The 24,961-nt window shown below is 36.6% G+C and overlaps 1 protein-coding gene across 1 annotated transcript in view; it reads right to left on the bottom strand.

Moving 5' to 3' along the window:
* Nucleotides 1-24,961, bottom strand: part of skd (mediator complex subunit skuld) — a 505,637-nt gene that overhangs the window by 280,189 nt on the left and 200,487 nt on the right. The window contains exon 10 of the mRNA XM_090376037.1: nucleotides 8,291-8,519. Coding sequence (XP_090232163.1) covers nucleotides 8,291-8,519 — 229 coding nt within the window. The remainder of the gene's footprint in view (nucleotides 1-8,290; nucleotides 8,520-24,961) is intronic.

Below are 24,961 nucleotides of genomic sequence, written 5' to 3'. Positions count from 1 at the left end.
TGAGGAGTTGACAATCATTGAAGAAGAAGACACAAATATGGAAAGAATTGCAAAAGTGAAAAGAGGTATTTATGACTGCCTAGCATGCTACAGTGAGATTTTTGAAGGGAAAAAAAAAAAAAAAAAAAAAAAGCATCTAATTACAATACTGAACTCTGATGAAGATACTGAAGAATAAAAGTTGAATACATATGTATGTAGAGTACATATATTATGTTAGTATTCATTTTCTTTATTTCTATTTTGTAACTCTTTCATGTTTTTAATTAAAATTAACAAGTACGATATCTTGTTTTTTTATTCTTTTTTATTTCATTTTACATTACGTATCGTATACAATAAACCATAACGAATACATACATTATAATAAAAACATATTGTATAGATCATTCGATGTTTAGTACATAGTTTTAATGCTTTAAAATGGCTGCTAATTTATACGATACGAATCATCAAAGCTCAGGAAAGCAAGATACACATACCGAACAAAATGTATAACGAATGTCTTGGAACGGAACTCATTCGTAAACTGAGAGTTGCCTGTAATCTGATATCAAATTAATGAAGACATACAGTCAGTTCTGCTATAACGCATTACGTGCATTCCTAAAAATCTCCGCATTATGGTATATCACACATTACAAACAACAGGACTTATGGGGAAAAATAGGGATGGGGCAGAACACTAAAAAAAATAAAAATGTTCAGTCTAATAAGTAAAACACTTAAAAAAAGGTAGAAACCCAATAAAATTGCTAACACAGGTTTAAACATCTTAAACACGATATGAAGTTTTCTGAATTGATATTTCTGTTAACTGACATTTTATTTATTTTTTTTGCATTATAAAATTTAAAACGTAAAATGTAAAAAGATAAGTAATCAATAACAATGAACATGGGAAGCACAAACTGCACATGTGAGACAAGTTTACGAAGATATATAGAAGAGCAGATTCTGAAAATTTATGTTTTTTATATGATTGAAGATTTCATGGAGGGAAAAACACATTTCACCATAATAACATAAAAACCCACAGATTTCCAGCTATCAATATTATTATTGTTGCTCTTATATATTATTTCTCCCTGATTGGGGGATTCCATGCTGTTACTGTCAGTCGCGGAAATCTCTGACTATCCTACAGGTGTTCAGGATTGCGACTTTCTGGAGTTCTTTGTAGGTGTTCTCTGGGAGACCTATTGCTGCTAGGCTGCTATGTAGAGTCTTTGGTACCATACCAGTGGTTGACACAGTGATTGGGATGGTTGATACTTCTTGCATATGCCACATCTCCTTGATCTCATGTCTCAGGTTCGTGTACTTCCTAATTTTTTCCTCTTGGGTTTTCTGGACATTGCTAGTGTTTGGCACCATAATGTCAATCAGGTAGGTAGCCTTTTCCATCTTGTCCACAAGGGTTATGTCCGGTCTGTCGTGCGGGATGGTCTTATCCATTATTACGCATGGTCCCAGTACAGCTTGTAGGTTCGGGTCTCTAGTACTGCCTGGGGTTCGTACTTGTAGTACAGTACACTTTCTTTGGTCAACTGGTATTTCCTTGCTAGCTTCTGATGTATTATCCTGGCTACCTGGTCGTGTTTATGAGTGTACTAAGTCTGGGTGATCATCCTGCACCCTGCAGTGATGTGTTAGATTGTTTCTGAGGCCAGGTGGCATCGTCGACATGTGTCATCTGACATTTTGGGTTCCTTTGCGATGTATTTTCTATAGTTTCTGGTGTTGATTACCTGGTCTTGGATGGCCAGCATGAATCCTTCAGTCTCGGGGAAGAGCATCCCACTTGTGAGCCATGCATTGGAAGCAATGTTATCGATGGGATCTTGATGGAGGTCACTGTAGTGTCTGCCATGGAGTGTCTTCTTTGCCCATCTTTCTAACTTCGTTTCTTTTACCATCTGGGCGGGAAGGGTTTCCTCGCTTAGGTTGAGTGGGATATACCACTTATCTATCTTCCTTATGGCCTGGTGAAGTGGTGCTGTGTTGTTCTCGAAGTAATCCTTCGGGTTAATTATTACTGTTTTCTGTTGTTCTATCAGGTCTATCAAGCCCCTTCCTCCCTCTTGCCGAAGTATTGTTATTCTCTCCACTGCTGACTTCGGATGGTGTTGGCGACTCTTAGTCATCATTGTCCTTGTCTTTCGCATGATATCTTCTAGCTCGGTGTTAGTCCAATCTGTGACCCCGAATGTGTATGTTAGTACTGGAGCTGCATAGGTGTTTATGGCTTTAACTGTAATTCCCTCCATTCAATTTTGCTTTCAGCAGGCTTCTTAGTCTCTGATGATATTTTTCGGTCAGGCACTTCTTGATTTCCTTGTGTTCTAACTGCTCAGCCTGCATCATCCCTAGGTATTTGTAGGTCTCTCTTTCTGTCATAGCTTCAATCTCTTTACCAGTCAGCAGCTGGTAGTTTCGGCCAACTAATTTTCCCTGGTGCAGTGTGTGGGTCTTGCATTTTTCTAGACCAAATTCCATCCTGATGTTCTTGCTGAATTCTTCGGTAATCCGGAGTAGTTGCTGGAGTTGCTTCTCGGTTGCCACATAGAGCTTGATGCCATCCATGTACATCACGTGGGTGAGGGCGTACAGGTTCTTTCTTCCCTCTTTGAGGTTATATCCATACTTGCTGCCATTGAGCATGGTGGATAATGGGTTGAGTGCTAGACAGAACCATAGTGGGCTCAGAGCATCTCCCTGAACGATTCCTCTTTTAATGAGGATTGGCCTGGTTGTGATGTTCTCGACCTTAATGGTAGTACTCCATTTTGCCATTGCTGCCCCTAGGAAGTTTGTCACTATCGGATTGACCTTGTAGATCTTCATGGTCTCTATTAGCCAGCTATGAGGTACGGAGACGAAGGCCTTGTGGTAATCTATGTAGGCCGTGTATAGGTTGCGGTGCTTCTTGAAGGCTTGCTCCATAACTGCGGCATCCATGGTTAATTGCTCCTTGCATCCTTTGCTCCTCCGCTTTCATCCTTTCTGCTCTTCGGCCATTATGTTCTGACTCTCTAAGTGGTCTGACATCTTAGTTATGCAGCTGGTCAAGATCTTGTACATCGTTGGGAGGCATGTGATTGGCCTGTATTTCGATAGGTTTCTTGTATCTTCATCTTTAGGCTTCAGATATGTGACTCCTTCAGTGAGAAACTTCGGGATTGTCTCCGGGTGCCTTATCATTAGAGTGAACTGCTCTGCTAGGTGCTTGTGTGTGCAGGTGAGCTTCTTGTACGAGTAGTTGTGGATGTTATCAATTCCCGGGGTTCGCCAGTTGTGGATGTTCCTGATCGACTGTTTTACTAATACTTCTCAAATCACTCTCTCTCATCTCTTATATGTCCTTCGTTTTCTTCTGTTCTACTTTTATCCAGGGTGCTCAGCTGTTATGTCTTACTTCACTGCTCCAGATATTTCCCCAGAACTCTTCGATCGTCTTCTTCTCGGGTGGTCCGTTTCCTGCTTTCTCATGTTCACCCAGTTTCCTGTAGAAGGCTCTTTGGTCCTCATCGAAGATTCGGTTGTTTATTTTCCTCTGGCTCTCTTTGTATCGGTGTAGTCTCTTGCTGAGTGCGAGGAGGTTCTGCTTCAGTGTGTCCAAGTATTCTCCTATTCTCTGATTTCTGGTCTTATGTTTGCTGCGGACGCTGTCTCTCTTGAGGATGCTCTTCACCTTTCCAATCAATTTCTTACTTCTTTTACCCTGTTGGTACTGGGTCAACTGACCTATCTTGACTTAATTCTTCTATCTTCTACTGAAGTCTTCTTTCCCAAGCTGGTGGTTCCTTCTGTTTTCGGTTCTTCTGCTGCTGGTCTCTCGTTTCTTTTCCATTAATCCTAGTGGCTGCTATGGCAGCACAGTATACGGATGTGTGGATAGCCTCCAGCGTTGCACCATTGTTGTCAAGGTAATGTGGCATTATTTGCCAACTGAGGTGGTCTGTTACTCTCCACAGTATTTTATTTGGCCTCTGCTTAGGTATCACGTAGGTTCTTGTGGGGTCCATTCCTTCGAATTCTGTTAGGACCTTCTTCCACTCATCTTCTATTGACCATATTCTTTGTGCTTTGTAGCGGAACACTGACATCCTGCTGATTTTTTCCAAGATGGCAGGAGCTATTACGTTCTTCATGACGACGGTTCTTCTTTGGTCTGCTAATCGCTGTTCGGTGACCTGAATATCATGGTATCGTTCCAACCACTTGGTATGCAGTCGCAATCTGTACATTGTCATATCGGTCTCTAGCCTGGTTATTTCATAGTATGCTCGCATGATGTACGTATTCATTACAATGCTCCACTTCATGCGTTGGCATTTTCTTCTTTCCTGGGTGGTCACTAGCGCAGTTGTGCAGGAAACACTTCCAGTTGGTGGGGCTGGATGGTCTTGCCCTTCTCTTGTGGAAGCCTTACAGGGGACAGCGCCACTTGCTCCACTGTCTAGCTCTTATTATTAGCCATATGATGCAAGGAAGCCTGAGGCTTATGCTGCGCCAGGCAAAAAAAAAAAAAAAAAAAAATTCTGAATTACCCAGAGAGAGAAAAGTAGAAAGGAATCACCAAGAGAGAGAAGAATGATGACCCAGCTCAAGACCCTGGGTGTGCCAAGCCCATACTCACCAGATGTGAGACCCTGGGAGTAAATTTTATTGCAAATGCAGTAAGATCAAGTTTACTAATCGTTAATAATTAGACTGCACTAACTGAAAAGCTCAATAAACCGGGAACTGCAAATTGTTTTTGTTTTATGGTAGTGATCTCCAAAAATGTGCTCTTCTGCTCACGTTATCGCGCCTACAAAATTTCTGTTCGAACAGAAAAAAGTGAGCTCCTGAAAACATGAGTCAGCCTACAATATCACGTGTTATCTTGTGAATACAGCGAATGACGACAGTGTGTCTCCAACCATATTTATCAATGATATTGATGAAGGTATATCAGGCTTAGTGTCGAAGTTTGCAGATCATACAAAGGTTGGCAGGGTTGTTAATGACAGTAATGGCAGTGTGCTACTGCAACAGGATCTAGATAATTTGGGCAGATGGGCTAAGAAGTGGCAACTGAAATTATAACCTTGACAAATGCAAAATACTGCATAGGTAGAAGTAACCCCAGAGAAACGTACCAACTGTGTGGAACTACACTTAAGGTGGTAGAAAATGAAAAAGACCTGGAAGTAATTGTGCAGTCAGATATGAAGTTTTCCGAGCAATGCAGACAGGCTGCCAGAGTAGGTCATGGGGTTTTGTCAGTGATATATAGGAATTTTGCTAGCAGGGAAAAGGAAGTGATTGTCCTTCTGTATAAGGCAATGGTCAGGCCACGCCTTGAGTACTGCGTACAGGTCTGGAGGCCTCATTTTAGGAAGGATGTAGATTTGCTTGAGCATGTACAGGAGAAGGGCAACAAGATTGGTGAGGGGAATGAAGGGATCCTCTTACCAAGAGAGGCTTAAGTTCTGCAAATTGCAGTGGCTGGAGACTAGGCCCCTGCGTGGTGATCTGATTGAGGTGTATAAGGCCTTGACTGGATTGAGCACACTGAATTCTGATGGGAACCTTCCACTTGTTCAGATTACGAACCTAAGGGGGCATAAATTCAAATTAAGAAAAGACAGAGGTAGAATAGATGTGCGGAAATTTGCCTTTAGTCAGCAGGTGATTAATTGCTGGAACAAACTTCCATCTGTTGTGGAAGTTGATAGGTTAAATAAATTTAAGGAGGAACTCGACAGGCATTTGGAGGGAATGGTGTGATTTTTTTTTTTTTTGGCTGATGCTGCATAAGCTCATACACTTGCTTTCTTCCATCACATGCCACTACTACTACTACTACCAATACAACTACAGTAAATGGGAAGTATAGCTGTCACACATTTGATGTTTGACATTTTTTAAGCTTCGTAAACTTGTATGTATTGCTGAGCAGGTTGCTACGTTCAGCTTGATGCACTGTTTTGCATTCACCTGATGTAACTTGCAGATGAAATCGTGCATGAGCCAACACAAAAATCACATTATACTTGCATTGTTCCTTAATATATCAGTCACATTAGAGCAAATTTGTGTTGCGAAAATGCACGTTATAGCAGAACTGGCTGTACTGTGTTATTTTAACAGCTCCATAGCTGTTGCTAGTATATGTATACTATGGGAGGGTTGAAAAGTTTGTGGCTTGAATATGAAATGGTAGTGGTACAGTGTTAAAAATTTCTGTACTTATGTATAACACTACCAAAGTAACCTACCGACTTAAGTTTCATGCAGTTTAGGTAATGCATTTTTTTAATTACAAGCCCTGAAGTCAACAAAGCTGTGTAAATGAAGGAAGATGGACACAATCAGTCACTGTACAGTCATCCAATATTTAGGAAAGAAGGTACTAGTGCCAAAGATAATTTATGGGGACATGGTTACAACATTGTAGGAGGATGCCAAGTACTACTCCATGGTTAAGAAGTGGGCACAAAATTTAAACAAGGGCAGGAGAGCCTGGAAGATAACTCACACTGTGGAACACCTGTGACATCCATCAGAAGCTGTTGACAGTGTGCTTGTTCTGGTAATGAGCAATCAATGAATGACAGTTCAGTACATTGTCTGCTGGCATCTGAACATGATACACACATTCAGATGAGTTAACAGAGGTTTGTACAATGAAAAGAGGTGTCAGGATGATGGGTTACAAAGTTAGTGACAGCCGATCAAAAACACACAAGAGTCACCAAGTAAAGTGAAAATTTGCATAATTTTCAAGCAGATACAACAAATTTCCTTGTAAGGTTTGTGACTATGTATGAGATGTGGGTCCATCATTTTCGGGCAGCGACAAAGGAGCAGTCCAAACAGTAGAGAAACAGCTCTTCTCCCCTCCAAAGAAAACCAAGTCCATTCCTTCTGCTGGTAAGGTGATGACATCAGTTTTTTGGGATGCTGATGGAATGTTGCTAATGGAGTACCTTCATAAAGACTACACAATCACAGGTGCATATTATGCAGAATTTGAGAGGCATTTGAATGACAACATCAAAGACAAATGCTGAGGAAAACTATGCAAAGGAGTCTTGGTCCACCAGGACAAAGTGCCTGCTCACAAATCTGTTATTGCCACAGTTGTACTGCACGAGTGCAGCTATGAAATCTTGGACCATCCCCCATATTCACTGGATCTGACATCAGACTTGGCCTATTTCCTAATTTAAAAAATACCTGGCTGACATCCATTTTCCCATGAATAGTGATGTCATTGCTGCAGTGGATGCATTTCTGGAGACCCAAGAGAAAATTTTCTTTAGTTGGAATCAATAACATTGCAGAAACTGTAGCAAAAGTGTATTGACTTCAAAGGAGACCATGTTGAAAAGACTCCTTAAATAAACCCCTTATACTGAGGACATGAGCTTTTCTAATGCCTCTCATATGCTTGTAGAAATGCATAGTCACAGGGTGATTTGAATGCCATATGGAAAATACAAGAATAACTCATGGGGATTGACCTTATCCCTCCACCAAGGATCAACTAACTACAGACTTTAATGAAGAGGACTTCAGAAATTCCTCCAGTTATCAACAGAAATTGAATCCAGACCTCTCCAAATGTTGAGAAAAATTGATTGAGTTTCTCTAAACTTTTCCATGGAATATGTCCACAGGTGAGGAACATCAGCCAAGATATCACCAGTGGATAAGCATTGACAGAATTCATATTAGTAACTGTTAATCAAATTTCAAGATGGTGCAAGAGTTGGAATATTTTGGATTTCAACATTAGTGTGGAAAGAGATAAATGCAATTAGGAATAATTATAAGTAAGAATAACTGTAAGTGATTTGTCACCCTCCTTAGGAATTGGCTGAATATGATCTCATTTCCGTTCATAAGGAAAAATACCAGAATATAAAACTAAGAAAGTGATATAAACCAGAGCTAATCCAAGAGCACAAGGTTTAAGAACAAATGAAGAAATGCCATTCCATGCAGCATTTCTCCACTTGTCTTGTTCTTGGAATCAAGATTAATCCAGATTCTGATAATCTTTCTCTTTTCTGGACAACAAGGGAGATAATGAGTGGAACGTGTTCAGTGTAATAGAGGGTGATATGTCAAAATCATCAATATGAGAATTAGAGGAAACATATATGCTAATAAATGAGTTTTACCTTTAGCTCAAGATACAACATAATCATCAGGATGAAATAGAGGCAGAAGTTTGATGTTTCGATTTAAAAATAATAAGATTTAATAAAATGTTTCAAAATTCTTTTAATACCTTTACAAAAACATCAATTCTGGCCCTGAAACCAGCACCAGAAGAAGGACTTTCTTCATCAAACTCATCATTAAATTCATATGGATCTTTAGGCTTTACAGGAAGCGGTTCAGATTCTTGAGATTGATTATGACCTTCTCTGCAATATGGATACTGTCCAAACAATTCATTGTTCTCTCTCATCCTTCCCACTGATCGTAATCTTTGTCGTTTTCGGCTTAAACCATCCCTGAAAGAGTAATCTCGTCTATCAGAACGTTGAAATTTTAATTCGCGACATACCTTCATAAATAATTATATTTTATGAAAATTATCAGCTATTACTTTTGGAGAAAAAGCACACCCTGTTTTTAATATTATTTTTTTTGATATAATATTATGACACATTAAAATTACACTACATGTAGGTTGAATAGAAAGTTCTGACTGATTTAAGCTTTAATATGGAAAACATTAAATAACAATAACATTTACAGCATGATAAAGCAAATCTACAAAAGACTTAATTAATCATAATGAACATACTGTTGATTAAGCATGGGGTCCGGAAAATTGATCGCCAGCAATTTACCGCCGCGTCAGTTTATCGCATAAACAATTTACCACCAGTAATTTACCGCCGCGTCAGTTTATCACATTTTACTGTCTAGAAGCAATGAGATGTGTTTGGACAAATCATAAAAAAGTTATTTTTTATTTATTTTTCTGCCTATGATTAGCATATTTTTGGAATTCTATGAACTGTTAGGGAATAGTACAGAAATAAAAAAAAAAACACATGTATGGAAATATGTAATTTAATAGGTAGATTATGTGTTTTAATAGTTACATGTATCACAAAAATAGTCAAAAAATCCATTATTTGAACAATATAACAATTGGTTAATTTTAAACTAAACTAAACTAATAATAACATTATGTCATAGTACACTGCAAAAATTCAAAATGAATGTTTATGCAATCTTCAGAATCAGTCACGTTGGGATAATTAATTACTAAGAAACTGTAATATTTACAACACAGTATGTAAATTATTAATAAGAAATATTATGCGCTATACCTCTTAGATAATTAACAATGTCACCCAGTTCATCATATGCACTAAAAGCCTTTTAATTCGTTCATCACAATCGTGATACTTCTTTTTTTTGTTGCCCATATCACTTCCACTTAAATATTGTTCAATGTGCATTTCTTTAATACTTTGTTCTTTATTAATGCCATTGATAAATTTCCAAATGTTGGGATGATAAGCAGCGACTTTTTCCTCAAATCCTCTATGCCACCCTTCAACAGAATTATTCGTTCTTGGTAATCCTTCAAGAACAAGCTGGTGTACGTTCCACATTTCATGGGAATACTTTGGTGGTCGACGAAGATGTCGTCTAGTTAGGCACACCAATCCATGTACCCTCAAAATAATCAACAACTTCTTGCGATTCTGGAGGAAAAACACCATTTTCACACAAATGTTCAAAAACGACCGTCACCACTGGAGTGGGCACAAATGCAATTGCTGCCAAAATTCGCATATTTAAAGCAAAATTGGCATCAGTTTCATAACGTTGTCTCAATCCATTATTCTGAATGGAACGAAAAATACATTGTGAAAAGTGGGAAAAACAACCCCGTTGCGAAGCGTCAGAAAAAAACTCTTCTGCAAGCATTCATCATCGCCTTCTCAAAATCTATAGTTATTGATTGTGGGGATATAGCCAGTTCCAATACTTTCGGCTGCTGTAGTAGAGATACATACGTTTCCTCAGACTTGTTAGGCAATAATGCATAAACGAATGGAAGCGATATTTTATCCTTGAATCCATGTATCATATACAGCTGATAAAAAAGTAAGGGAACAGTTTTGAAAGTCCCATCGGCATACCAGTGTTCACTTCACGCTAACAACTGCAAATTTCTTTTCTACTGAAAATTAACATACGATTGTCCTCGGGTCCAGAATCAAATTGTAGAAACAATTCTCCATTGCATGATGTTTTATATTCTTCTGTAAAAACTATGTCTCTACGATGCGTTGGAAGAACTGGGCCATCAAAATTTCGATTTCTTATATTTCGGATCGTTCGTTTCATTGTATCTACACTTGGAAGCTTAGGGGCTGTGCTTGGCTACAGATTCTCAAAACATTTGAAATAATACTATGAGGCGTATTATTTGTTGTTTCTGCATAAGTTCAAATGGTATCAAGAAGTTGTGCTGCCTCAACTCCTGCTGCGTCTCTACAATGATTGTGCTCCTTCCATGTTTTAATGATGGTGTTATTTACCGTAGTAACTTGAGTGGCACATTTGGTTTTTTGGTAATTTTGACACTTCCAATGAATTTTTGTTTCATTTTGCCTGTCTTTATGAAACAAATGCCCACTAAAGCACAATTTCGGTTTTCCTTTTTCTGATTTCAAAAATTCCACCGACATGATGCGTTCACAAACTCAAAAGGATGAAAAATAAACTGAAAATAAGAAAATGTTGCGATTGTAAGAGATTATAAATATATAAGTATCCCTAATTGGCACGCCCAACCCCCATTTCCCTAAAACATGCTACTTAAGTTAAAAATAAATTTATATAAATTATATGTATTGCCTGGGGATATTTGTAGGCTATAAATTGCTTATGCGATAAACTGACGCGGTGGTAAACTGCTAGCGATTAATTGCTGGTGGTGAATTGGGGGGCGATAAACTTTCCTAGACTTAGTCGAGGAAAGTTTATCGCCAAAAGTTTAAGAAAATTTAAGTTTATAAACAAATAAAAGCCTACAAATGATTGCTAGTATATTTTATCGCCAGGCAATACATATAATTTATATAAATTTATTGGTCATTTTAAATTGAAAATATGGCTTTTCTATAGGTGTTATTTAAGAATTAAGTGCAGTTAAAAATGGAAGTTATATGCTAAGTATACATTTCCTAGAAATACATACCACTGCAGGTGTTTTAATTTAATTGCCTATTATTTTCCAAAATTGGAATTAGGTAGGTACCTACTTAATTCCTTTAACTTAAGTGGAAGTGATCTGGGCGACAAAAAAAAGAAGTATCGCGATTGTGATTTACGAATTAAAAGGCTTGTTAGTGCATACGATGAATGGGGTGATATTGTTGATTATCTAAGAGGTATAGCGCATAATATTTCTTATTAATAATTTACATACTGTGTTATAAATATTACAGCTTCTTAGTAATTAATTATCCCAACGTGACTGATTCTGAAGATTGCATAAACATTCATTTTGAATTTTTGCAGTGTACTATAACATACCTAATGTTATAATTAGTTTAGTTTAAAATTAACCAATTGTTATATTGTTCAAATAATGGATTTTTTGACTATTTTTGTGATACATGTAACTATTAAAATACAAAACTACCTATTAAATTACATATTTCCATACATGTGTTTTTTTTTTTTTTTTGTTATTTCCGTACTATTTCCTAACAGTTCATAGAATTCCAAAAATATGCTAATCATAGGCAGAAACTTAAATAAAAAATAACTTTTTATGATTTGACCAAACACATCTCATTGCTTCTAGACGTTAAAACGCGATAAACTGGCGCACCGGTAAATTGCTGGCAGTCAATTTTCCTAGACTCATTAAGCATAATGCTCAAACTGCATCCCCTCATGCTGAATGCACTTTTGAAGTCTGCTATACACTTTGACATACCTTTTAATGCCTTTCGTTATCAATCATAGTAAACCACCAATTAATTTCTTTCAATCCTTACAGTGTTCCAAGTTTCCAGCCATAAACTAAATTCTTTAATATATATATACTCTACAAGAAAAAAATCTAGGGAGTACGGAGCCTTTCAACTGGACCACAGCACTCAATTCACTGATTTCTTAGATGACTGTTTAGCCAACATTCCCATCACAGAAATATAAATATGATTGGCCATATTAAATAACGTGATAGCATTATCTAAATATAACTTGAAATGTGGAAATCACACATCTTTTTTTATTTACCCTGTGTGTATACACATGTGATATATCAAGGCTGCACTTCACTATATAAGTGTTTCAGATATTACATGGATGTCATCATCTCTAACAAGACACACATAAAAAAAAAAAAAAAAAAAATGCAATTTATGTCAAAATGCTAATTCTAATTTCACAATATATGCTAGCAAAAAAAAAAAAAACATCTATAGCTGAGAGAGAGAGAGAAGCCAGCTACTGCAGTTGTTTTCAAAGTACGGGGCACATCACAGGTAGAGAATGTGCAAACAAATGTTCATGCTCACAAATTCAATCATTCAAAGTGAAGGTGGGGGGATGCAATAAACTTTATCCATGTTACATGTCATTTAAGGTTATGTGGGAGTCATTTATAGTTTTGACTCTGGTACAATTAGATAAAATTTGGAAATGCCTGAGCTACTATATTCTGTTTTGCTGTATATTCAGTTAGAGAGTAAGTGAACTAATAAACAGGACTTATTTGAGCCAAATTACTGTGGCTTTTCAATTTCTCTCTTAACTCATCTCAAGTAGAGGTGCAACAAAAATATCTCAATGAAATATCAATTGCACAAAGAATCTCACAAAGTAAGCATCTTTTCTTTGCAGTTTTTCAAGTTTTAAATTTTTCAAACTCATTAGTCTTTACAGAAGGGTTTGGAAATTTGGTAAGCAACAACCAAATCTCCACCCTTTCAACCTGGGGTTCCTGGATGAAATTTTTGATAACAGAGTTGTTTCTAATCAGTACCCTCAGGTGAATGGCAAAGAACTGGTGCAGCCTCCAATGTCACCTGAATTAAACCCATGTGATTTTTATCTCAAAGATACAGTGTTTCAGAAGAATCCACAAACCATTCAGAAGTTGGAAAGCTCACATAAATTTAAAAAGAATGGATCAAACCGACAAAAAAAACAAATGAACATAGATGAGTTACATTTTTTTTTTTTTTTTTTTTTTTTTTTTTTTTTTTATGGACAAATATATTGTACTATGAAGTTCACCTGTTTATAATCAGGAAGAAAAAATATTCTTGAAAGAACAAAAAAAAGTCCAACAACCTAATCCAAAATGTAACCCAGACTCAATTATATTATTTTCTATAAAAAATAATTTTTTTGTTTACGCAACAACTTCTAATACAGGTAGACTGTCACTAATACAGCAGCGTTGGGACCTGTGGGTTGCCAGATTAGTGAGTTTGCCAGATCACCAGTGGTTATTTTAGCACATACAGTTTACCCAATAGCAAACCACCTTCTCCTACCTTTAGGGGGCACCTCCGTAGCCAGGTGGGAAGGAGCAGCAGTTCATAGCACACGCTTCTTGATTAGACCGGGGTTCGAGCCCGTCACCACCAAATACGGAGGATGCGGAAAGGTCAAAGAATGACCACCGCATATCCCGGAGCAATATGGCCTTAGTTGCTAATGCTCCTAAAAACCAACAACAACAACAGCAAAAAACCAAATCCTACCTTTAACACGTTGAGTGCCAAGCCAGTTTAAGAAAAAAATTCCCCTGGGGCCAAAAAACAATCAAATAAATTTGATTAGTAATTCTAAAATAAATATTGTAATGTCAGTGTTGTAATTTTTTTGCTTAAAATATAAAAAAAAGAGACTTTTTTTATGCCACATATGTGGCCGATGTGGCCCAGTAGGTTACTTTATTTCTTGAGAAGCCGTGTCGACCACATATGTGTGATGCTATTACGGCATACATATAAAGATCGTTTGTGATTAGTTTATTGCGAGCACAGCAATAAAACTAATTGCGATAAAATAAACTCTCAAACATCGCAATAAGTTTGTCAGTATTGTTAGAGATTCTGTGAAAACAAGTACGTTAGCACGCTGTATTATCCATCATAGTGTGTTGTGTTTTTACGCAAGTTTGTACAAGTGTGTTGTAAAATAAAAATAAAAAAAATCTAACAAGGAATGGCTAAAAGAAAATTAGTAAAATAAGAGGAACTGAGAGAAATTGCTGGAATTTACAATTAACCAGAGTTAAATTTCTCACAGGACACACTGCTGTCGAGTTTTTTCAGAAGTTCAACTTTATCTGTTATGGACAATGTATGGTGTTTGCGCTTAACACCACAAGAGGCACTTCCTTTATGCACTGGAACCATGGCTGGAGCTAAATGTGAGCAGGTTATTTATAATAATAATAAATGCAGAAAAACAAGTGGGAATGGCTTGCCAGTGTACAAGTTCGCGCCAACAGCCGATGCTGCAACCAACACCACCAAAACAGTAGCGGCAGGTCGGTGTGCCGATCCGGGAAATTTGAAATTACATTCGCAGAAATTATGTCCAAATTAGCGGTGGAACCGGATTACTAGTGGCCGGATTAGTGACAGTCAACCTGTAATGCATTAAGTTTTGTAACATTATAATTCCTGTTAGAGGGGGGAAAAAATTCTATAAAGGCGTAGGGAAGTGTAATTCTACTCTCTCATCGAAAGTTAAAACTTTATATTGCCATGGCCAGTTATTCTTCAATTTTGAGAGGGATTTCTGAAAATACCACTGTTTTGATTCTGCTTAGCATTAATATATCATACAATTTGTTTGCATGTAAGAACAATATAACAATTATTCTTTCTGAAAAGAACTGCAATATTTAGTTTGTTGATATATTTTATTCTTATTAAGCTTTGTTAGTTTTTGGCATCGGGCTGAGATCACAAAGGGGAGATAAACATCATTTGTATTCATCATTAAATGCAAACAACTTAACCATAGCATATATTATAACAGCCATTCTCAAGCTGTGGTTGGCAGGTCCCTTATGGGTCCATCAAAGTAGTAGTGGGGACCATGATATGTTTTCATTTAATTGATTGGAATTAAAGGGGGGAAAAATCAGAAATTGGCATTTTTGATTATTTTTTTTTCTTTTAATTTTTGTCACTTGACAAAATTCTAAGCTTTGTTAATGAAAATTGGGGGGGGGGGTAAATTGTTAAGGTGGTTGTGTAGACAGAATTCTTAAAACACGAGGCAAGGCATGTGAAGAAAAAAAAAATAATAATAAAAGGAATCCATGGGGATGAAAACATTGAAGATTATACATGTGAAAGATCTCTTACCCTCTCTCAAAAAAGCACATCTTACAACTAATAATGATATAAATTATATATTTGTGCAAACTTTGTTTGCCTTTAATTATACAGCCACATACAAAATGATTATACCACATTACCAGTGTGATAAACAGAGTAGAGGTAAATTTATCATTTAAAATGTTACCTTAATTAGTCACAGGAGTCAAAATAGTAATTTTTTTCAAAAAAAAAAAAAAATCACATGCAAATGAAATTTTGTTACAAAAAAAAAAAAAAAAAAAAGGATTCTGCCCTAAATTTTTTTATGACTGCTTAATAGTTCATGCCTTTTAGTCATTATGGATTCATATAAAAATACTGTGTAAATTTTATTTTCAGTTAAAATGTAGTTAGTTTATAATGCTGGTGTTAAAATTGTTTCCTGATGCCTGCTTTATATTGAGGTAACGAGGTTGCAACCTCATTACCTCAATCATATACATAATGTAAAAAGTATGATATAAGCTGAAAACTGTATCGACATTGGTCAAGATAAAGGGTAAAAGAAGTAATGCAACAGACACTATATTAATTTTAGCAAAGATTTATAGTACTGTTCTTTTTGTCATTAAATTTTTAACTAGAGCTTATGTTTTTACGGCACTCATCTCAATACGTATGGTTGAAGATATCAAATTCAAGTGAAGCAAAATGAATTAAAAATTGAAGATACGGTTAAAAAATGCCCAAAGGAAAAAAGAAGTGCATCACTCTTTTCTCAGGATGTCAATATAATTAAACTATGTATGGCCAAATACCAAGAGTCTTAACATAAGACTTCCGAGAACGTCATCAGTTGGTTATGCTGTGGAGAAGTTGTGAACTTTTATAAGTGAACTTAACTCCCAGGATGCACTGTTAAAGCATGTGTGGGGAGTTTTATATGCTCTAGATATCATATTGGCAAAAGGTTTGCTGGTAATTTCATATTAAGAATCCCATTTGGTGAATTCTGCTAGAACCATTCAATAGCAAAGGCTTCATATAGTGCTAATTTGTGATTAGAATTTAGTCTCATTAAGGTTATTACTGAATCTATTTGAGGGATGTGGATAGGGGATTGTGTATGTTGGCTGAGCTCCTGTGGAATAATTAGACTGATTACAGTCTAATTAGCCCACCAACAGGCATAACCAACTGATGACATTCTCTAAAGTCTCACATTAAGACTCTTGGTATTTGGCCATATCACAGTTTAATTATATATGACAATCTGATAAAAGAGTAGTGCACTTCTTTTTCCTTAGATCATTTTTTAACTTTAACTTTTAATTCATTTTGCTTCACTTGAATTCAACATCTTCAACTGAATTAAGAGATGAGTACTGCCTACACGGATTAAGAGGGGAGTCCATAAAAACATAAGCTCTAGCTAAAAATTTAATAACAAAGTAATGCAATAGTTAAATTTCATACCACTGACTGAGTGAGTGCTTACCAGAGAATTAGAAAGCCTAAATGCCCTTATCAGTCAATGTAAGACACAGAAGGCAAGATGAGTAAGGTTATATATAAGATCAGTTTCAAAAATAAATGATTTGTAGTAGCAATCAGCCTTATGTGATTTTCTGAAAGGCATTAGATAGTGAAATCAAATGACGGATGAAAAAAGATGTCACAATATTATTATTATTATTATTAGCCATATGATGCAAGGAAGCCTGAGGCTTATGCTGCACCAACCAAAAAAAATTTCCCGAGTTACCCTGAGAGTGAGAGAGAGAGAGAGAGAGAGAGAGAGAGAGAGAGAGAGAGAGAGAGAGAGAGAGAGAGAGAGAGAGAGATCCTGCTCAGGACCCTGGGTCTGCCAAGCCCATACTCACCAGATGTGAGCCCCTGCGGTTAATTCGATTCAAGTTCACTACCAATTAGTTACGCAATAACTTAGGCATGTCTGATGGAGACTATGCAGAAACACACAAAAGTGGACAGGAATGACTCTGCATTAAAATTAACATTATATTACTAAATCAAACATCTTGTAAACTCTAATACTGGGAGTTATGATATGGGCAGATATGAAGTTCTCTGTGTGGTGGAGACAGGGGGTAAGGAAGGACTATGGTTTGCTATATTATTAAGAACATTTGCCCAATGCACAAGGCTCTTATATGTGCTGAGGCATAATAATCCTGGCACATATACTGCCAACAACAAGCTTGACCTCACCACCACAATCAATACTGAAAAAAACAGGCTTCATTTTGAGATACTTCGGCTATGGCAGACATGCTCAGATGCTTCACCACTGAGTGTAGTCACTAAAAGTTTCGTACCCCAGGTCAACAATGTATTTATGGCTGTCAAACCTTGGCTTATCCAAGGAATATACCTGACATTCCTACTTATAACAATGAAAGCATGAAAAGGAAGATAGTGGAGCTTGGAATTAATCATACCATTTCCACATCCGTGCACTAGAAGAGGAATGGACTCGCTACTCTTGACATGCCACACTTATGCTAACCACAGAAATGCCCTGGAACTCAAAAAATTATTAGTATTAGTAGTATTAGTAATGGCAAATTATATAAGAAAGCAAACTTATACAGCATCAGCCAAAAAAAAAATCCAAATACTTCCCATTTCACCTGTCCATCCCATCCCCCCCCTAACAGTCTATCTGGTTCTTATTTGAATTTAAGAAAACTACCCACCTCTACAACACCAGATGGGAGTTTGTTCCAACGATCAACCACCCTCTAGATAAAGACAAATTTCTGCATATCACATATGCAATTATCCTGCTGCAATTTGAATTTAAGCCCCCTCATTTGTATAGACTGAGCATTAGTGGAGTCCCACAGGGTTCAGTGTTGGGCCCACTGTTGTTTTGTATATTCATCAATGATATTGATGAAGGTATATCAGGCTTAGTGTCGAAATTTGCAGATGATACAAAGGTTGACAGGGTTGTTAATGACAATAATGGCAGTGTGCTACTGCAACAGGATCTAGAAAATTTGGGAAGATGGGATGAGAAGTGGCAAGTGAAGTTTCACTTTGACAAATGCAAAGTACTGCATATGGCTAGAAGTAACCCCAGAGGAACATACCAACCGTGTGGTACTACACTTAGGGTAGTATAAAATGAAAAAGACCTGGGGGTAATTGTGCAGTCAGATACGAAGTTTTCCGAGCAGGCTGCCAGAGCAGGTCATGGGGTTTTTCAACGATATACAGGAATTTTGCTAGCAGGGAGAAGGAGGTGATTATCCCTTTGTATAAGGCAATGGTCAGGCCACACCTTGGAGTACTGTGTACAGGTCTGGAGGCCTCATTTTAGGAAGGATGTAGAGTTGCTTGAGCATGCACAGAGAAGAGCAACAAGATTGGTGAGGGGGAACAAAGATGTCCTCTCACCAAGAGAGGCTTAAGTTCTGCAAATTGCAGCGGCTGGAGACTAGGCACCTGTGAGGTGATCTGATTGAGGTGAATAAGGCCTTGAATGGGTTGAGCATGCTGAATTCTGATGGGATTCTTCCGTTTGCTCAGATTGCAAACCTGAGGGGGCATAAATTCAAATTGAGGAAAGACAGTTGAAAAATAGATGTATGGAAATTTTCCAGTGGGTGGGTAATTTCTGGAACAAACTTCCATCTGTTATTGTGGAAGTTGATAGCTTAAATAAATTCAAGGAGGAACTGGACAAACTTTTAGATGGAATGGTTGTGTGAATTTTTTTTTTTTTTTTTTTTTTGGCTGATGCTACATAAGCTCATATGCTCGCTTTCTTGCATCACATGCCTCTATTACTAGAAGGAAGGATTCCATCAGAATTAAACTTACTCAATCCATTCAAAGCCTTAAACACCTGAATAAGATCTCTTTGCAGGTACCTTGTTGATAAATGCTGCAATTTGTAACACTGAAGTCTTTCCTGGTAAGAGTTTTCTAATGTTATTAGCAGAGTTCTTCAGGGTTTGGTTTACTTTTTCTCCATTCACCAAAGTTGCTCTTCTCTACATCCATTCCAACAGAATCATATCCTTCCCAAAATGAGGTTTCCAAATTTCTATACAATATTCAAGATGTGTCCTAACCATTGCCTTATACAAATGGATAACACCTCTTCATCCTTGTGGACAAAATTCCTGTATATCATTTGCAAAAATCCCATGATTTGTCCTGGCAACTTCTCTGCACTGTTCAGAGAACTTCGTATCTGACTACACAATTACCTCCAGGTCTTTTTCATTCTCAAATGCCCTGAGTGTGATACCATACAGCTGGTACAGTAATCTGAATTTACTGCACCCATATGAATTACTTTGCATTTTTCAACAATAAACTTCAAATGCCACTTCTCAACACATCTGCCTAATTTGTCTATATCTTGTTGCAACAGCATATTCTGATTACTATGATTAACTAATCTGTGAACCTTCATATAATTTGCAAATTTACACATTAACCTGATGCCTTCATCAATATCAATAATAAATACAGAAAACATCAACAGGCTCAGCACTGAACCCTGGAGAACTCTGCTAATAACATTAATATAAGAATAGCAGTGCCAACTGATAACCATTCTGTCTTCTCCTGCTTAACTATCCCTTTATTCACAGCAGTAATAGCAATCTTAATGCCAAAGTGCTCCAATTTGTATAGCAGTCATTTATAAGCTTTCAAAAGCTTTCTGAATTCTAAGTACGGCAAGTCCCCGACTTGCGTAACTTTGGACTTATGAAAATTTTTTTTTTTTAAGGATCATAAAATTTAAAACAATAAAAAATAAATAAAATAAGCAATGAATAACAACAAACACAGCACGCACAAATTGCACAAGCGAGATATGGAGTAACAAGCTTAAAAAATAGGAATGAAGATTTCGAAAATTTACTTATGTTTTTTTTATGACTGAAGATTTCAATGAAGGGGACACACATTTCACCATAATAATGTAAAAACCCACAGAATTCCAGGTATTATTGCAAATGCAATAAGATCGAGTTTACTACCCATTTATAATGAATTGCAAAAGTCCAATACAGTAGACTTTCAGAATAACAGCACCTTTGGAAATTCAAGGTGCTGTTATTTCAATTTTTTAATTATCTAGAAAATTTATTTTTAATATATTCAATGCAGAAATAATGAGGCTAAATAAGAAATAGAGAGATTAAGAATGCAATTTTATTAACTGCACATGAAAAACAAACATATTGACTATCCAATGTCATATTCTGCCATTAATACACTTCTGCTTATGCTCCATTCAATTTTTTTCATTGTATCATATGCCATAAGTTTAGTCTATGCGGGTAGCACGGCGGTATCGTCACAAACCGGGTGGAAAAGGCCCAGGTTCAAATCCTGTCGATGGTGCGAGGAATTTTTATGGGCTTTTTTCACCCTTTGGCTGAGTTAGTTGGTCTCGGGCGTAGATAGCAAAGTCCCCCCCCCCAGAAACTGTGGCTTTTCATCCAGCAAAAACAGACAAATCGACCAAAGAATGCATGCAATTTACAGACACAATACACATGGGTATATAAATTAACTTTCCGGGTGATCCTAATATAATAGGTTGGATTATATCGAGTTTGTCATTAAGCTTTAATTTTTTGTTCTTTTCTTCTCTGTATGAGGTTTATTAACTTTAGGAGCCATGGTGAGGGGTTTTTAATTTAAAATAAATGTAAAACAGTGGTATGATCCATGATATCAGTACAGAATTCACTTTCAAAATGGTGAACGTAAAAAAAATACAGTTATCACGTGACTTGACATTTTCTTTTTTCGGCACTGCAAGACATCTGCGTATATGTAAACATCCGATCTCAATGTGCCATTAGCTCGAATTTTCCATTATTTGGGGTACCATTATTTCGATAGTCTACTGTAAACTGGAAACTGCAAATTGTCTAATGGTAGTGACCTCCAGAAATGTGTTTTAATAAAATGTGAGCTTGTGTAAAGTAATAAAAGTGTGTTTCTGCCTTAACCCTGTGAAGTTCTTTACAGAAAATTTCATTTTGACCATTATCATGGTGCCGACTAAGAAATATAAGTAATAGCAGTATTAGTAAATCTACCAAGAAAAGGAAAGCGATCAATTTGGATCAGAAAATTAAAATAATAAGGATGTATGAAAATGGTCAAACATTAACAGCTATCGCAAGGAATTTAGATTTGTCAGTGTCAACAGTGAACACGATAATAAAGGACAGATAGAATACGAGAAGCGGTGAAGGGATCGGAATCAATCAAATCAACTATAATAACCAAGGCTAAGAAAAACATACAGTATCAGTTTTTACAGTACAGTAACATGCGTTTTTTACTTCCTTTTATGTTTTTCTTTCTTAAATGCCACTCTGGCTACTTCACCGCTGTCCCCCAGATAAAGTTTTTAATTGAATTAATTAAAAATATAAAACTATTTCTATATATATATATAAGTTTGTATTAATATATTGAATAAAGTATGCACAAACATTTAAACATTGCTTTTAAGAGGTTACATTTAATATTCATTTATATATATATATATATATATATATATATGTATGTATAACTAATTAATTGAAAGATATATAACTATTTTTCTTCATTCTTCTGAGGATATTATGTGGTTTTTGTAATTTTGGCATATCAGGGATATAGCAGCAATATTTTATTAGTCATTCTCGAGTTACATAAAAACTTGACTTACGCAAGAAGTCCAGGAACGTATCTCTTATGTAAGTCAGGGACTTACTGTATATGAAGTCAAAATTATTTTTTGCATCCAGTTCCTTTACTACTGTGTCATAATATCCAATCTGATTGGTCAGATAGTATCATCCCTTAACAAATCCATGCAGTAACTAAAGTAAGTACAATTGTATTCCTGTCCAGATAATCATGCATTACTTCTTTAACCAGTGACTCCTTTATTTTCCTTGAAACAGAAGTCAAGCTAGCAGGTGTGTAATTATTCATGTCCCACTTTGACCCCTTAGCCTTTGACCCCTTAGTAAATTGGGGATAAATTTGCACAACACCAGTCCATAGGGACCTCCCCTAAATGCAGAGATGCTCTCATGACCATAACTAAAGGTTTACTTATCTCTTTTGCTGCCTCCTTTAATGTAACTGGACTGATCCCATCCATCCCAGATGCCTTTTTTTTACACTTATCTTCTACAATTTTCCCTCTCAGTTATCATAATTCATTCAGTTCCCCGCCAGAATTGGACTCACTTCTGACATACCTATCCCTAAACAATTCCTCATGAGTGAATATAGATGAACAATACTCATCCAGTTTGTCTGCAATATAAGCAGGATCATCAACAGTTAACAGATTTATAACTAATGAACCAATGTGATTCAATCCCTTGCTTCTACTGTTTCTTTACTACTGTTTACTTATGTAAACATAAAAATCCATACATTTGTCTTTGCTATCATGAGTCTCATCAATCCATCTGACATCTATTTAGGTCTATGCCTTTAACTGTATCTCTCAGTCAGTATAAAATTTCTAGTAGCTTTCACGATAACATCCCTGAACGTTTCCCATTTAGAATTTAAAACCTGTCTGATGCTACTGTAGTCACTTTTATTAAAGTAAATGCCTTTTCCCTTGACAGTAGTTGTTTGTTAGTTTATTAGTGCAACAGCTACTAAGGCCCTAATGCACCTATTACAGTCTTAGTTAGTACAGGTTTGACAGTAGTTACAACTTTCAAATATATCCCACATCAATACATTGTGATCAGTGCCACCTAGATGGTCCTTTATCTGCAGATCCTTAATGTATGAAGAGTCACTACTGATAAACTGGGATATCATTTGAGGAAAAATGAAGCTATCATTTTCCAGTCCAAATCCAACATTGCACATTCATAATCTTGTCCAAATGTATCCCAAATCGACTTCTACCTACAGATAGTCTTTGCCTCACTGGACCAATATGCAGGCCTTGCTGACTCGAGAATCTTCTGGAGTGAGATCACATATTAACAATCCTGGGCACCTGCCCAGGGTAAGATGAAACACAAGCCCATGACTCTAGGTGTAGGATTATTTGGGAGCTGAACTGTTTTCTCTTCTTTAGACTTTCACACATAAGCTGATCTTGGAATCCTTCCAGGTGGGTGGGAGGATTAACCAGTGATACTCCAATCAAGGAGATCTTCTTGCCTTTAGGACCTATATCAGCGTCTGTTGACTCTTGGTTTTTCCAAGAGTGGATTCTCCCTTCCAAGGGTCTCAGCAAAGCTGAGAATGTGGTGCCACTTAGACATATGGGAAGCAGAATATGAATATGGTGAGTAGAATGTAATCTACTTTTTATTTTTTTTTAATTTTTTTTGGCTGGTGTCACTAATTTACTCGCATTATATGGGTAATATTAATGTGTATGGACAGCCATGACAGGGATGGGGACTTTGCCGGCAGTGATAAAGAGGTGATTATCCCATCATATAAAGTAATGGTCAGGAGATATTTAGAGATGTACTGCACGAATACTGCAAAAAGGTTTGGTAACCCCATTTTAGGGATCTCTTTCCAACAAATCTGTTGGAAAGAGTGCAGAGAGGAGAAATAAGGTTAGTTGGGGCAAAAAAAGGATATTGTTATCAGGAAAGACTACGGCTGTGTAATTTGTAGTTGCTAGAAACTAGGCATTAGCCTCACAGCCTTCAATTGGGTAACTTAAGTGAAAGGTTTGGTTTTTTGATTTTTTGATTTTTTTATGGCACAAAAACAACTATAGCCATGATGTGCCACATCACTAAGTGAAAGGCATAAGGCTTTAAAAGGGTTAAGTAAACTAAAAGCTGATAGCATCTTTATTCTTTCTCAGATTAAGCATGCAGAAGTACATCAATTCAACTTGTAATAGGAATGCTACAGAAAAGATTGGGATCAGAAGATTTAAACCAGTAATCCAGTCAAGAAAAAGAAGAATAAATTCATGATAGAAATAGATCATCCCATTTTACTTTCTTGTAATGCAAACAGCACAAGGCTGAGAATGGCTATTAGAGGATAACATCACCAATCTGTGGTCTGAGGTGCCTAGAGCACCACTAGCATTGACCATTTACTTTGAAGGGTTGTAGAAAGGAGTTCAAGTATTTGGTGTGTGGTTAGGACTGTCTGATATTCTAGTGGATAAAGAACAAGCTGTGCGAGGTATTCATATTAGTATTGGCAACTTGATGCAAAGGAAGCAAAGCTTATATAATATCAGCCAAAAAAAAAAAAAAAAAAAAAATCCAATTATTCCTTCCAATAATTTATTCAAACATTTTAAATTATTTCAAACTACCCACCTCCACAACATTTGACTGAAATGTATTTATTTATTTCAACAATCAGTTACTCTCTATCTGAAATAAAATTTTCCCATAACTATTCTGCAACAACCATCCTTTTTTCAATTCAAATTTATGTCCCCTTGTAAACATGCATTGTCCCAGAAGGAGCTAAGCTATTGTCAGCATTCAGTTTACTTGACCCTTTCAAAGCCTTGTAATTTCATGGTAAGAATATTCTTTTATGCTCCTAACTAATCTTGTTGTTCTTCTCTCCACCTTTTCCAACAGATATACATTCTTCCT

Source organism: Mastigoproctus giganteus, chromosome 1 (genome assembly GCF_048544385.1).
Source record: "Mastigoproctus giganteus isolate SK-2022 chromosome 1, ASM4854438v1, whole genome shotgun sequence".
Taxonomy (NCBI): Eukaryota; Metazoa; Arthropoda; class Arachnida; order Uropygi; family Thelyphonidae; genus Mastigoproctus; species Mastigoproctus giganteus.
This window is presented reverse-complemented; position numbering and strand designations above follow the sequence as displayed.